At 42.8% G+C, this 14,927-nt stretch overlaps 1 protein-coding gene across 2 annotated transcripts in view; it reads left to right on the top strand.

Moving 5' to 3' along the window:
* The first annotated feature begins 601 nt into the window (after nt 1-601).
* adamts14 (ADAM metallopeptidase with thrombospondin type 1 motif, 14) overlaps nt 602-14,927 on the top strand; it is a 172,749-nt gene continuing 158,423 nt past the window's right edge. The window contains exons 1-2 of one of the 2 annotated variants that reach the window (XM_080215609.1): nt 602-1,004; nt 1,547-1,899. In XM_080215609.1, the coding sequence (XP_080071735.1) occupies nt 923-1,004; nt 1,547-1,899 (435 nt within the window). In that variant the 5' untranslated portion in view covers nt 602-922. Of the gene's footprint in view, nt 1,005-1,546; nt 1,900-3,690; nt 3,798-14,927 lie in introns of those variants that run through there. The other variant, XM_080215611.1, reaches the window with a different exon arrangement.

Raw genomic sequence — 14,927 nt, 5'->3', positions numbered from 1 at the left:
AACAAAGAAATGATTGTTTTTAAGGGTAGATTTTGAAGTTTGTGTGAAGGGTAGAGTCTAAAGACTTTGGGTGGTGGGGTGAGGCTAGTGTTCAGGTGAGTTTTGACCCTATGGTGCAAAATGCACCACAAGGGGCTGTTCTGTCTGAGGACAAAGCTTAAACAAACAAAATTTAGCAAATGAGAATTTTTAATGCCCTCCTTTTTCCTGGGTGTAACGCAGGCAACAATAAAAATGAAGGTTTTTAGGACAGATTTTGTGATTTCTGTGAAGACTAAAGTCTCAAAGGGTTGGGTTGTGGGTTGAGTTCTTGTTAAGTTCAGGTGAGTTTTGTCCATCCTTGCATTAAGTTGACCCTAGCTATGACTCGAACACTACATTCTGCACTCTCTCCTTCTCAATTAACGGTATGCTTTGTATAGCGTGCAAGGAACAATGCTTTTCGCTATGCTAATACGTGTGACAATAATAAATCAAATCTCTCCTCCATGAGGTCTGGTTTGCAGCAAAGCTCAGTAGAAAAATCACTGCAGGGTGTCAATCATTTGGCGTCAGTGATCTCTCCAGCGGCTTTTAAAAAGTGCTCCTGCCTCCCAGAACTTCATTGATTTTAAAAGAGAGAGACAGGGGGCTTGGCCAACCGCTTGCTGAAAGCACCCTCCCTCAAAATAGTGGATCACCTTTCCTTCCCTCCCTCTCTGTCAGTGGAATCGGGGGTGTGTTTGTGTTGGGGGAGGAATCCCCCACACTTCCCCCTTTTTCTCTCCCATTGCATTGCAATCCCCCACCGTGCAAGAACTGGAAGCAGAAAGTTTCTTCGGTTGCTTCTGCAAGACCTGTGCTACTTCCCACCCTCTCCTCTCCCTCCTTCCCTTCCCTCCTCTCCTTCCCAGTTTGCTCTGCCTCCCCTCTGACCAGCGACATGGACTATTTCTATTTATTGTTTTCTTCCATCCCGCTCCTGTTGGAATGCAGCAGGCTTCTCCAGGCACTGGGGACAGAAGGTAAGGAGGCGTACGCAACTTTTCCACATTCTTTGTCCTCTGCGATTAAAACCTATTAGGGACGTTTTCTTCCCTTCGCCCAAACTCGGAAGATGCAAAAACAGAAATGTAAATCTCCCCAAAGTTTGAGATTTAAAAAAAATGTTGATACAAGGTGCTAATGCTAATTCTTGAAAATGTTGGCGCAATCTGCTAATAATGCTGAATTTTGAAAATGATGCAAGTTGCTAATGCTAATTCTTAAAATGTTGATGTAATCTGCTAATAATGCTGAATTTTAAAAATGCAAGTTGCTAATGATGCTGAATTTTAAAAAGATGCAATTTGCTAATAATACTGATTTTAGAAATGATGCAATTTGCTAATGCTGATTTTTAAAAATGATGCAAGTTGCTAATAATGCTGATTTTTAAAAAAAATGTTGGTGCAGATTGCTATTGATGCAGCACAAACTGGCCAGGATTTGGTTAGTCTCATCCACGCGCGCGCATACACACACACTCACTCTCCCTCTAACGGTATCTGGTTTTGTTTTGCTGCAGATGCCCTCTCCAGGAAATTTGGGGACTATGGGCTGATGATACCCCTCAGTACCGATGGCCAGGGTCGCTACATCTCACACGTCCTGTCTACTAGGGGCTCAGCCCGCCGCACTGCCCGAAGCACCCCCCGCCGAGGGGCAGCTGAGCTGCACTTCAATGTCACCCTCTTCGGGAGGGAGCTGCACTTACGCCTGCGGCACAACGCCCGGCTGGTGGCCCCCAGGGCGGCAGTGGACTGGCAGGAAGACTTCCAGGAGCAGCTCTCCCGGCCCCTGCATGGTGGCTGTCTCTTCACCGGGGTGGTCACCGACATGCCGGGGGCCACTGTGGCCATCAGCACCTGCGACGGCTTGGTGAGTGTGGGAGGAAAAGAAAGGAAAGCTTTCTCTGCTATCCCCCCCGATTGCTGTGATCCATTATCATTGTGCAGGCTTTGTACACAGTCTTTGTTGGCGGGGGGGAACCATAAGATATTGGAGCAGAATTAGACCATTCAGCCCATTGCATCTACTTCACTATTGAATAATGGCTGATGAGTTTCTTAACCTCATTCTCTTGCCTTTTCCCCGTAACCTTTGATCCCCTTTTCAATCAAGAACCTATCTATCTTGATCTTAAATACACTCAATGACCTGGCCTCCACAGCCTTCTGTGGCAATGAATTCCTTAGATTTCACTGCCCTCCTCATCTGTGTTCTTTAGGGTCATTGCAATACTTGAGGCTGTGCCCTCGAATCCTTGGCTCGCCTACTAATGAAAACATCATCCCCACGTCCACTCTATCCAGGCCTTTTGGTATTCATAGAATCCTTAGAGTATAGGAGGAGGCCATTTGGCCCATCAAATCTGCATAAAAACAATCCCACCCCAGGCCCTATCCCCACAAATTTACCTCACTAATCTATCTAACCTGCACATTCTCTGACATTAAGGGTGAATTTAGAATTAGGCCAATCAACCTAATCCACGCATCTTTGGACTGTGGGAGAAAACCGGAGCACCCGGAGGAAACCCCCGCAGACACAGGGGGAATGTGTAAACTCCGCACAGACAGTGACCCAAGCTGGGAATCAAAGCCGGGTCCCTGGAGCTGTAGGGCAGCAGTGCTAACTACTGTGCCACCATGCCGTCTGTATTCTGAAAGTTCAAATGAGACCCCCCTCATTCTCCATTGAGTACAGACCCAGAGTCCTCAAGCGCATCTCATATGTCAAACCTTTCAATTTCAGGTCATTCTTGTGAACCTCCTCTGGACCCACCAGAGGAATTGCTTCCAGCTAAAGTTGCAGTGATAGCATTGGAGCATGTTGCAGAGTACCCTTCCTTTTTACTAAAGGTTTTTTCCCCAGCAAATCAATAAAGACGTCTTTCATAGTCAATTGAAAATGCATGGATAAAGTTGTTCAAAGGTCTGCACTGTAGAATATGATTCAAGTTTTGTATGCAATTGGCTCAAACTATTGGTGTATATTAGGTTATTTGTTGCATGAATGTTAGAAATTTGGTCACTCACTGAATAGAATGATTATTTGCTATAGCTATTGGTGTATATTAGATTATCTGCTGCAGTCCAGAGATATGCAAGTTTGATGGACTGGCCATGATAAATTGTGTCCAAAGATATGCACGTTAGGTGGAGTGGCCATGCTAAGTTGACCCATAGTATCAGGGGACAAGCAGGGTAAATAGATGGGGTTATGGGGATGGGGCCTGGGTGGGATTGTTTGGTGCAAGCTCCATGGGCTGAATAGCCTTCTGCATCGCAGGGATTCTATTAACATTTGATCACACTGTATACAGTCATTATTTGGGCAGTGACTGTACATTAGCAGCAATGACTGTACATTAGCTTCAATGCCTTATTCCATTTCTCTAAAGTAGAAAGTAAATAGGCTGAAATGTTTCAATGTACTTCAAAATACAAAGTTTTGATTACTAATGGAGCACAATTTGATGCATTATTGTGCAATGGGTATGAATGGCGAGACTATTTTGAAACAGCAGCCCGATCGATATACAGTGCACATAGGCGTTTTGTTTTCGATCGAGGAGGGTTTGGGTTTTTCCGCCTTTCCTTTGTGCTGTGATTGGATGTTCACTTCCTTTCCGGATTGGACTTGGCTACGTTTGTGGTGTGCTGAGTGAGAGGGGGGAGAGAGAGAGAGCAAAGGGAGTAACTTTTGAACAGATCTCATCAGGAGATCAACTTGGCAAAATAAAAGTGTTTGTTTGTTTGTGGAACTGACTAAAGGTAGGGTTTAATTTCCATCTCAGTGAGGCTGGTGTGTTATCACCAGATGCATTGGGATGGTGGATTGCTGAATCATTGTTGGGTTGAGTTCGACTAATTCCTTATCTTGCTTGTAGCAGATGTGTCAAATCAATGTCGTGATGGGGTTGGTAGAATGCTCCTGCAACTGTGTTATAACCATTTCAAGAGAAGCCCTTCCAAGACAGGGAAAAACTTACTGACCAGCATCTCCAGTTTAATACTCCATGCACAGCTAGCGACATCATAGAATCCTACAGTGCAGGAGGAGGCCATTTGGTATTGCTGAAACTCCCTTCCTGGGCTGTTTATGTTTTCATTAACCTCCAAGGATATGAAATATATGGGAATCAGGATGATGGTCCAGATGTTGATGTAATTTTGCAAGTTGATGTTTTCATTTGAGTGTTTTAAATTTAGAAATTCAATTAAAGTTAGATTGGACTCGTTTTAACTAGGACATAACAGAGGCAGTAAATTATGGTAATTATAGCTGGGGTGAACCAAGACACTGATCAATCCGCCATGCTATCATTCCATCAAACACATGTAATAGTACAAATTATAAAAATTCAGGGATAATATAAATGTAATGCTGTGTCAGTTATATACTCCATGAGTAAATCATAGAATCATACAGCGCAGAAGAGGCCCATTGAGTCTGCACCGACACATTAGAAGTACCTAAATTACCACCTAACCTCATCTGCCAGCACGTGGCCCATAGCCTTGAATGTTATGACGTGTCAAGTGCTCATCCTGATACTTTTTAAAGGATGTGAAGCAATTCGCCTTCGCCCCTTCCAGGCTGCACATTCCAGACTGTCACCATCCTCTGGGTAAAAATGTTTTTCCTCACACCCTGAACCTTTTCCTAAACTTCTGGCCCTCACCTTGAATCCATACTCCTTCGTGACTGACCCTTCAATTAAGGGGAACAGCTGCCCCTTGTTCACTTTGTCCATGTCCTTGATAATCTAGATGTGGAGTTGCCAGCATTGAACTGGGGTGGGCACAGTAAGTAGCCTCACATCACCAGGTTAAAGTCCAACTGGTTTATTTGGTAACACTAGCTTTTGGAGCGCTGCTCCTTCATTAGGTGAGTTGAAGGAGCAGCACTCCGAAAGTTTGTGCTACCAAATAAACCTGTTGGACTTTAACACAGTGTTGTGAAACTACTTACTGTGCCTCATAATCTTGTACACCTTGATCAGGTTGCCCCTCAGTCTTCTCTGTTCCAATGAAAACAACCCAAGCCTATCCAATCTCTCTTCATAACTTAAATGTTCCATCCCAGGCAGCATCCAGGTGAACCTCCTCTGCACACTCTCCAGTGCAATCACATCCTTCCTATAATGTGGTAACCAGAACTGCACATAGTTCTCTAGCTGTGGCTTCATCAAAGTCCTATACAATTCTGACATTACTTCCTTGTTTTTGTAATCTATGCCTCGACTGATAAAGGCAAGTGTCCCAAAAGCCTTTTTCATATGCCCTTCTGTCTTCAGATCTGTGGGCAAACATGCCATGGTCTCTTTGTTTCGTAGAATTTCCTAGTGTCCTACCATTCATTTAAGTAGTTTGCAGTTTCATGCTTTATTTGATAATTAAATTGGATTTACCTATAAATCACTGAAAGTTACATGCCATCAAGATCAGTTCATTCTGTGTCATGTAAGTTGCACTTTGTTGTTTTGATATTCCATGTTTAGTGTGGGAGGGAAGTTCTCTTAATGAGGGATTAGATGTGAGATTTGGTTTGTGATCAACTTGTTGGGTAGAATCAAGGCCAGAATTAACATAGATGAAGCAGTGGCCATGTTCCTCCAGAAATAAAGTATGTGTTCCATTTTTGGGTGGCACAGTGGTTAGCCCTGCTGTCTCACAGCATGAGGGACCTGGGTTCGATTCCATGCTTGGGCCACTGCCTGTGTGGGGTTTGCAGGTTCTCTCTGTGTCTGCATGGGTTTCCTCCCGGTGCTCCAGTTTCCTTCTGCAGTCTTAAAGACTGTGTGGGTTAGGTGCATTGACTTGAACGGAGTATGGTGACTAGAGGATTTTCATAGTAACTTCATAGCAGTGTTGATGTAAGCCTTACTTGTGACTAATAAATAAACTTTAAAACTTTATTTGTTTATCAATGTTTCAGCCAATATTTCATCCAAAATTCATACCAATATCTTGAGGTTTGACTGTATCAATATTTTCTCTTGCTCCAGAGGGAGTGCAGAGAAGGTTTATTATACTGATTCCTGGAATGGTGGGACTGACATTTGAGGACAGATTGAGTCAGTTAAGATTGCATTTGCTGGAGTTGAGAAGAATGGGAGGGGAATCTCATAGAAACCTATAAAATTTTAACCGGACTAGACAAAATTGATGCAAGAAGGATGTTCCCGGTGTGGGTTTGTGCAGAACAAGGGGTCACAATCTGAGGATACAGGATTTAGGACAGAGATGAGGAGAAATTTGTTCTCCTAGAGAGTGGTCAACCTGTGAAATTTCCTACCACAGAAAGCGGTTGATACTAACACATTGAATGTTTCCAAGAAGCAGTTAGATACAGCACTTGAGGCGAAGGGGATCAGTGGATATGGGGGGGAAAGACAGGATCAGGCTATTGAGTTGGATGATCAGCCATGATCAAAAGGCAGAACAGGCTCAAAGGGCTGAATGGCTGCCTCCTGCTCCTGGTTTCCACGCTTCTATGTTTGGCACATTCTAATATGTCACTTTTCATTCTATGACACTGACATTAGCAATTCAATACAGAACTGTTGTAAACCTCTTTTTCAAAACTTGACTTCCTCAGCTCTGCACCTTCTCTCCATCCCATCTCGGCTTTGGATTTCCCTTCTTGATTCTCTTCAGCTGCATTTTTGCATTCGATCATGATGCATGCCTGTGTCTCTCACATGGATTCTTTGTGCTGTTTCATTACCTCTACTTAATAAGGATATAATCAGTTTGGCCCCTCTTCAGATCCATAGATGACTCTAATATACTATTTCCTCTGGCTACACTTAACATTTGGTACTGCATTGCACAGCTTGCACCTTCTACTGAATTTGGTCTGCATCTCTAGGCTGTTGTTTCTCAGATCGAGTCTGTAGTTTCTAACTTGATTTCCATCTCTGCCTTCACTGGTGAAGTCATTCCAGTCTCCTGTGATCAGTAAGAGACTGAGTTTAAATTTATTTATCCATGTCGCAAGTTGGCTTACTGAACACCTCGATTTTACTGTGAAAATCCCCTAGTCCGCCACACTCTGGCGCCTGTTCAGGTACACTGAGGGAGAATTTAGCAAGGTCAAAGCACCTAACCAGCATATCTTTCAGACTGTGGGAAGAAACCAGAGCACCATTTTTCCTTTTCTGTTTCTTTTCCTTTTCTATCAGTTCTTCCAGGTATTTTTGTCTTTACTTCTTAATCTGGGTGCTCCAATGTGAGCATGTACACAACTATTATAACTTACACCAGACCAGCATGGAGCACCACCTTCAGCAAGCTGTTAGTGTCATCAATTCAGGCCACACACATTTCGTTACCCAGCATTATAGCAATGTCTCTTTGATTCTGTTTGCCATCTGCATAAATCACTCTTGTATCGTTACTTCCAAGATTACCGCAATCTCTATCATAGTTTTATTGGGCAGAGAACGTTCTAGCTATGTCTTCCCATTTCTAGAAAATCCATAGCTTGCAGAAGAACTGCCAAAGAAAATGGATGAGAGAAGTGAAAGAGCGAAAACACAAAGGCTTGGGCCTTAGCTATTTACTAGAATATCTTCATCGATTACTGTGATGAGGGGACTAGGTGTAAAATTTCTAAGTTTACTGACAATACAAAGGAATATAGGCTGGTTAAGCAATGGAGCAAAAATCATAAAATCATAGAACCCTACAGTGCAGAAGGAGGCCCTTCGGCCCATCGAGTCTGCACTGAACACAGTCCCACGCAGGACTTACCCCCATATCCCTACATATTTTACCTACTAATCCCTCTAACCTACGGGTCCCAAGACACTAAGGGGCAATTTCTTAGCATGGCCAATTAACCTAACCCACACATCTTTGGACTGTGGGAGGAAACTGGAGAACCCAGAGGAAACCCACGCAGACATGAGGAGAATGTGCAAACTCCACACAGACAGTGACCCGAGCCAAGAATTGAATCCAGGTCCCTGGAGCTGTGAAGCGTCAGTGCTAACCACTGTGCTACTGTGCCACCTGTGGTGGCAGTTGGAAAAAACGTGAGAAAAGGTGAAATTATTAGCTTTGAAAAGAAGACTGGAATGCTAGAATATTTCACAAAACGTCCAGTATATTGGTACTCAGGGATTTGGGTGTCGTTGTACACAAAGTTACCATGTATACACATCAAACAATTAGAAAGACAAATGCTCTGTTAGCTTATTCTAAGATTATAAAGAGAAAGGAAATCTTGCTGCTATTGTACAATATTATGATTCCAGACCAGACTCCCAATTTGTTCGGACAGGTGTAGAAGAAGTTTGAAATCCTAGTTATTTACTAAGAGAACAAAGCTCCCACAGCAAGTAAACAAGAAATTATATTGTGCAACAGTCAACAAATCAAATGGTTATTGCTATCTGTATCCCAACATCCAGAATTAACAAGAAATAAACTATGGTAGACCACACCACAAACTGCACCTTGAATTCTTCGAGGTGTTGGCAGGGTAGTTTGAGAGACTGTTTGCCCTGGCTGCAGAGTCCAGAATGACAGTTGCGTGGGGTAATGGAGATAGGGCTTGGGGGAGTTGGGAAAGATGCTGTTTCCCCCTTTGGTGCATACTCGATGGGCCAGATGGCTCTTTCTGTGTGCCGGGATTCTATGGTTCTTTAATAGTCACAGGAAAATGGGATGGCCATTTAAAGACTGAGGATAGGGAATCTCTGGAATTTTCTATTCCATAGGACTATGGATGTTCAGTTACTGTGTATAGTTCTTGCTTTATATTGTCCCAGTTTTAAATTGTTTTAGTGGGGCTGGGATTAGCGTTGTGGATTTGCATTTAATGTAGATTTGTGCCAGGTGCGACATAGGCCTCTCCCACTCCCTGACTCTTGCCCTGGCTGACCATCTCAGTTGCTGCTGACCCTTTTGCTGGTGGCTGACCCTTCTGTTCTGGGCAGGCACCATAGTGTGGCGACTAGGGGATTTTCACAGCAACTTCATTGCAGTGTTAATATAAGCCTACTTGTGACATGAATAAATGAACTTTAAACCCTCCTCCCATCTGCCTGACCCTTCCCACATGCTGGCAATTCTCTTGCTTTGGGCTTACCTCTCCGAACTTGCAGCTTAAAACGGCTCTCCCTCTGTAGGTTTCTTTCTGCCTCTCACTGCTCATCTCCTGAATTCTTGCTTGCAGCAACATTTCAGAAGAGGGGAAAGGACCAGTGTGAAGTTTGGGACTGGGAGAGGGGGAAGAGTTGAAGAGCTTGCGATTGGGAAATAAGTTGAAAGAGATTTCAAATTTCAAAATTGTATTCTTATAAAATTATCTGGTTTACACATACAGTAATTTAGTGATGGTCAGTATTTAAATTTGCAGGATAAAGAAACAGATTGATGGACAGAATCCAAAACGAGTGAACGTAATTAGCTCTAGGCAAAGGAGGAATGAAATCAGGAAGCATAGTATCCTGACAGTGCAGAAGGAGGGCATTCGGTCCATCGAGTCTACACCGACAACAATCCCACCCAGGCCCTATTCGTGTAATCCACATATTTACCCCACTGATTCCTCTAACCTATTCATCCTGGGACAATAATGGGCAATTTAGCATGGCCAATCAACCTAACCTGCACATCTTTAGACTTTGGGAGGAAACTGGAGCACCCGGAGGAAACTCACGGAGACATGGGGAGAACTCCACACAAGCTGAAAATCGAACCACTTTTTCATTCAAAAGTCAATAGAAATGTGTAGAGTTCTCGAATCCCAGAAGATTGTGGTTGTTAGGCATTTAGAGTTTTCAAGTTTGAGATGGACTGGTTAGGGTGCAGATCAGCCATGATCTTATTGAATGATGTATTGGCTAAATGGCCAACTGTAACAGATGATAGATTCACAATGCAACTTGACATTTCATTCTGGCTGTGCAATTAAACAGAATTGCCTTTAGTACAAGCAGTAAGCAGGGGCTTTAGTCCAGATAAATCCTGCCTCTACAACTCTAATAGACATCGCTATTTAGTAGGACCATTAATTTTCGGAGTTATTTCTTCCATCCAGGTGAGGTCAAATACTCAGCGATCCTCCCCCAGATCTTACCCCGTTCTGGTGTTGTAAGCTATTTTCTCCTGCAGCAAGGGAATGCAACAAGTAGGCAGCGTCTGCTGAAAAGGAAAGCGCATATTTGTGAGGCTTCTGCGTAAGCTAAGAGGGAAAGGAAGCAAGATACAAGCAAGGTGAAAGATATTGAAAAGAAAGCTAGTAGCTGGAGCGTGAAGTGAGAATTAGTTATTGGAGGAGACCATAAGATATTGGAGCAGAATTAGGCCATTCAGCCCATCAAATCTGAGACATTAGTTCTGCAGTTGCTAGAAAACAATGCTGAAAGCATTAAGCAAGCGGTGTGTGTTTGGAACGAAAATGAGAGGGTGTGTAATGTAGCTTTTGTGATTTTTGGTGAAGGATGTGTTGCAGAGGAAGTATGGAGGAGGGCTGTTGTCATATAGAATCGTTACTCTTCAAGGACATTGAAGTGTTCCAGATCCCAGGGATTGTGCTCTAGGAACTGACCCATCTCTGCTATCTCCCGAGGCCTGGTCTAGGTGGATCATCTTCCCACTGGTGGGAAAGAGAGCATCTCTAACTTCTCTGAAGCATTAGAGAACCTGGGACAGCCTCGCGACTCATTTTGCATAACAAGCTCCTCCCCAGAAGGTGACTACAACCTCTTTTTAAGAGGTGCGTTCAAGCTTTAAGTCACAACTGGGGGTTGACTGGAGATCCTTCTCAAAGTGGACGAGCTGCCCATTTCTGGCAAAATTGTTAATGGAATTTGGAAGTTAAAGTGATCAGGCTTCAAACTGATAACGTTACCTGTGTTTGACGTTGTTCCTCTGCCCATCTGGAAATGGCTCCCAGTTAATATCACAGCCATTAAATTTTACACTGCAAGAGAAACCTGTGTTGAGTTTCTTAAAGAGCCGACTACAGATCCCTTTTCCCCATAATATTTAACTTATTCCTCAAATATTCTCTTCCCAGTTTAAAAAATGAAATCCTTGTTTCTTGTAGGGCACTGCATTTTCTCCCAGGTTAAAAGAAATTCCACCAATCTTTCTTCCAAGCAGTTCTCTTGACCTTTAATTCCAGTTTCAGTCTCCTGGTTGATATCCTTCCAATCATATTGATGGCCTCGTGCTTGAGGAATGCTACAGAAGTGTTTGTTGTAGCTGTTAATAAAATGGACTTTAAGAATCTGATCATCGGAAATCATATATACGATCAGCACATACTTTTTTGATTGGTGTCACAAGTAAGGCTTACTTTAATGCTGCAGTGAAGTTACTGTGAAATCCCCTAGTTGCCACACTCTGACACCTGTTTGGGTGCACCTAACTAGCACGTCTTTCAGACTGTGGGAGGAAACTGGAGCACCCAGAGGAAACGCGCACAGTGACCCAAGCCAGGAATCGATTCTGGGTCCCTGGCGCTGTGAGGCAGCAGTGTTAACCATTGTGCCGCCCATGAACTCATTTTCGTAAATAACTGCTGTGCTCTGTAAACATGTGATAGGCTTTGTCGCTCTGAATCATGCAGATGTTACATACTTTTTAAGCTTGATTTTGCTAACATTCTTCGTGGTGCCATAACCTTTTCTGATTTGTTAATTTCTGCAGTTCCTGTCATGAATTTACCCATAAGCAAAACGACTCATTAGTGAGCCTTCTTGGCAAAGCTCTAAAAACTGCTGTGCGTGAGAGAAAGAAGGGGCTTTAGGAGGCAGGTTTCCTAACAAAGTCCTTTAAGAGATACAAATACAACTTCTTCTGAAAATAAAAACAAGACATTGCATTATATAAGCATCACTGCTTTTTTGTTGGCCAGCACACACTGCCTGCAGTACAGCTAAATAATAACCGACTGCAGGAATTATGTAATTTTAGCACAACCACATGGACTGTGGCACACCACTACCTTCTGGAAGGCAGTTAGGGATGGGCAGTAAATGCTGAGCCAACCAGTGACACCCACATCGCATGAAATCGTCAAAAAAAGTCTAGCTGAAAGTTTGATATTTTAATTCTTTAAAAGATGCACATACTAGAAGGAACTGAATCTAATCCAATGTCATTTTTTCAAAAAGGCAATAGGCCAAATTTTCCGGTCCTGCTTGCCGTAGGAATTGTTGGGGGGGCATACAAAGGTCTGTTGACCTCAGGTGCGAATTTCTGGCCTTGGGAATGAGCTCAATAAGTGCATTAACGTATACTAAAAATGTTTTGAATGTTTTTATGGTGGAAGCAGTAACAACAAATAAACTGTCTAACCATAAAGTTGCCTTAGATAACGTTAATATACATCATTCCTGAACAAAAGAATTCAAATTTCCCTACGCTAGTTCTGTTAGTTGTTTGGAGAAGTGAGGGAAAGCTGGGCAGGGGGTGGGTGGAGTTCTTTCCTGCACTTACTAATCATATCTTTAAAAATATTAGCTAATGATGGGTGTCAGCAACTATGCCCTTAGAAATGGCTATGTTCCACCCTAAAAGCCATCAGCAGCTATCCTTGGGTGAGAAGGTGGGGAGAATTTAATATCAGTCACATAATACTGAAGTACAAACAGATTATGGAAACTGGATAACGCCATTTGTGAAATAACAAACGCATGATAAACCAAGTTGTATTTATTCAATCTAAAGACACAGCTGCTTTACTGGGATCTGCAGGCCGAAACTAAACTGGTGACTATGTGACCCTCTGCAAAAATCTGGAAGTTCAATACATGGTTTGAGGTTTTATAAGCAAGCAGACTGGCGAGCACTGGAACCAACTGATTTTCTAGTGCTCCTTGCAAATGTGCAGATGGTCCGGATTGTAACAATTTTCAAGGTTTTACTTGCACTGGTTTGCATTGTATTCCACTACAGCTGACAAACAAAAACAGTCCTGCTTTCAGCTAAAGCCTTTTAAATTACCAGTCTCACTTGGGTAAAAATGAACTGACAGAATGTCGAAAAGCATTCTACTGCCTGAGGCTTGCTTTCTTTTGAGATCCTCGCCTCTAAGAAACTACTTGCTTTAAAATAATCATCAATTTCTTCATATTTGAATTTAATCTTTTCTCCTGGAATCATCAAAAAATGATATGGAGATGCTGGTGTTGGACTGGGATGGGCACAGTAAGAAGTCTGACAACATCAGGTTAAAGTACAACAGCTTTATTTGGTATCAGCTTTCAGAGCGCTGCTCCTTCATCAGGTGGGTGGAGGGCCGGGCTCGTGATTTAGGAAACTTCCCCATATTAGGAAATGAGTTAGGGCAAGTGATGGAAGTGTGTTTTGGTTCCAGTGGTCATAACGCCCTTAGTTTCAACTTGATCATGGATAAAGATAGGTCTGGTCATCGGGTTGAGGTTCTGAACTGGAAAAAGGCCAAAGTTAAAGAAATGAGAAACTATTTAAAAAGCGTGGATTGGGACAGGCTGTTCTCTGGCAAGGATGTGATTGGTAAGGGGGATGCCTTCAAAGGAGAAATTCTGAGAGTGCAGAGTTTGTATGTTCCTGTCAAGATTAAAGGCAAAGTAAATAAGAATAAGGAACCTTGGTTCTCAAGGGACATTGCACATCTGATAAAAAAGAAGAGAGAGATGCATGACGTGTATAGGCAGCGGGGAACAAATAAGATGCTTGAGGAGTATAAAAAGTGCAAGAAACTATTTAAGAAGGAAATCAGGAGGGCTGAAAGAAGACATGAGGTTGCTTTGGCAGTCAAGGTGAAGGATAATCCTAAGAGCTTCTACAGGTATATTAAGAGCAAAAGGATAGTAAGGGATAAAATTGGTCCTCTTGATGATCAGAGTAGTCAGCTTTGTATGGAACCAAAAGAAATGAGGGAGATATTAAATGGGTTTTTTGTATCTGTATTTAATAAGGAAACTAGCATGGAGTCTACGGAAATAAGGCAAACAAGTAGGGAGGTCATGGAACCTATACAGATTAAAGGGGAGGAAGTGCTTGCTGTCTTGAGGCAAATCCGAGTAGATAAATCCCCAGGACTGGATAAGGTATTCCCTCGGACCTTGAAGGAGACTAGTGTTGAAATTGCAGAGGCCCTGGCAGATATTTTTAAAATGTCGGTATCCATGGGTGAGGTGCTGGATGATTGGAGGATAGTTCATGTTGTTCCGTTGTTTAAAAAAGGCTCAAAAAATAATCCGGGAAATTATAGGCCGGTAAGCTTGACGTCAGTAGTAGGTAAATTATTGGAAGGAGTGTTAAGGGATAGGATCTACAAATACTTAGGTAGGTAGGGACTTATTAGGGAGAGTCAGCATGGCTTTGTGTGTGGTAGGTCATGTTTAACCAATCTATTTAGAGTTTTTCAAGGAGGTTACCAGGAAAGTGGATGAAGGGAAGGCAGTGGATGTTGTCTACGTGGACTTCAGCAAGGCCTTTGACAAGGTCCCACATGAGAGGTTAGTTAGGAAGTTTCAGTTGCTAGGTATACATGGAGAGGTAGTAAATTGGATTAGACATTAGCTCAATGGAAGAAGCCAGTGAGTGGTAGTGGAGGATTGCTTCTTCGAGTGGAGGCCTGTGACTAGTGGTGTGCCACAGGGATCAGTGCTGGGTCCATTGTTGTTTGTCATCTATATTAATGATCTGGATGATAATGTGCTAAATTGGATCAGCAAATTTGCTGATGATACAAAGATTGGAGGTGTAGTGGATAGTGCGGAAGATTTTCAAAGCTTGCAGAGGGATTTGGACCAGCTTGAAAAATGGGCTGAAAAATGGCAGATGGAGTTTAATGCAGACAAGTGTGAGGTATTGCGCTTTGGAAGGACAAACCAAGGTAGAACATATGTGGTAAATGGTAGGACACTGAAGAGTGTAGTAGATCAGAGA

The sequence above is a fragment of the Carcharhinus amblyrhynchos genome, chromosome 31, assembly GCF_965287045.1.
Source record: "Carcharhinus amblyrhynchos chromosome 31, sCarAmb.v2.hapA, whole genome shotgun sequence".
In the NCBI taxonomy this organism is placed as follows: domain Eukaryota; kingdom Metazoa; phylum Chordata; class Chondrichthyes; order Carcharhiniformes; family Carcharhinidae; genus Carcharhinus; species Carcharhinus amblyrhynchos.
This window is presented reverse-complemented; position numbering and strand designations above follow the sequence as displayed.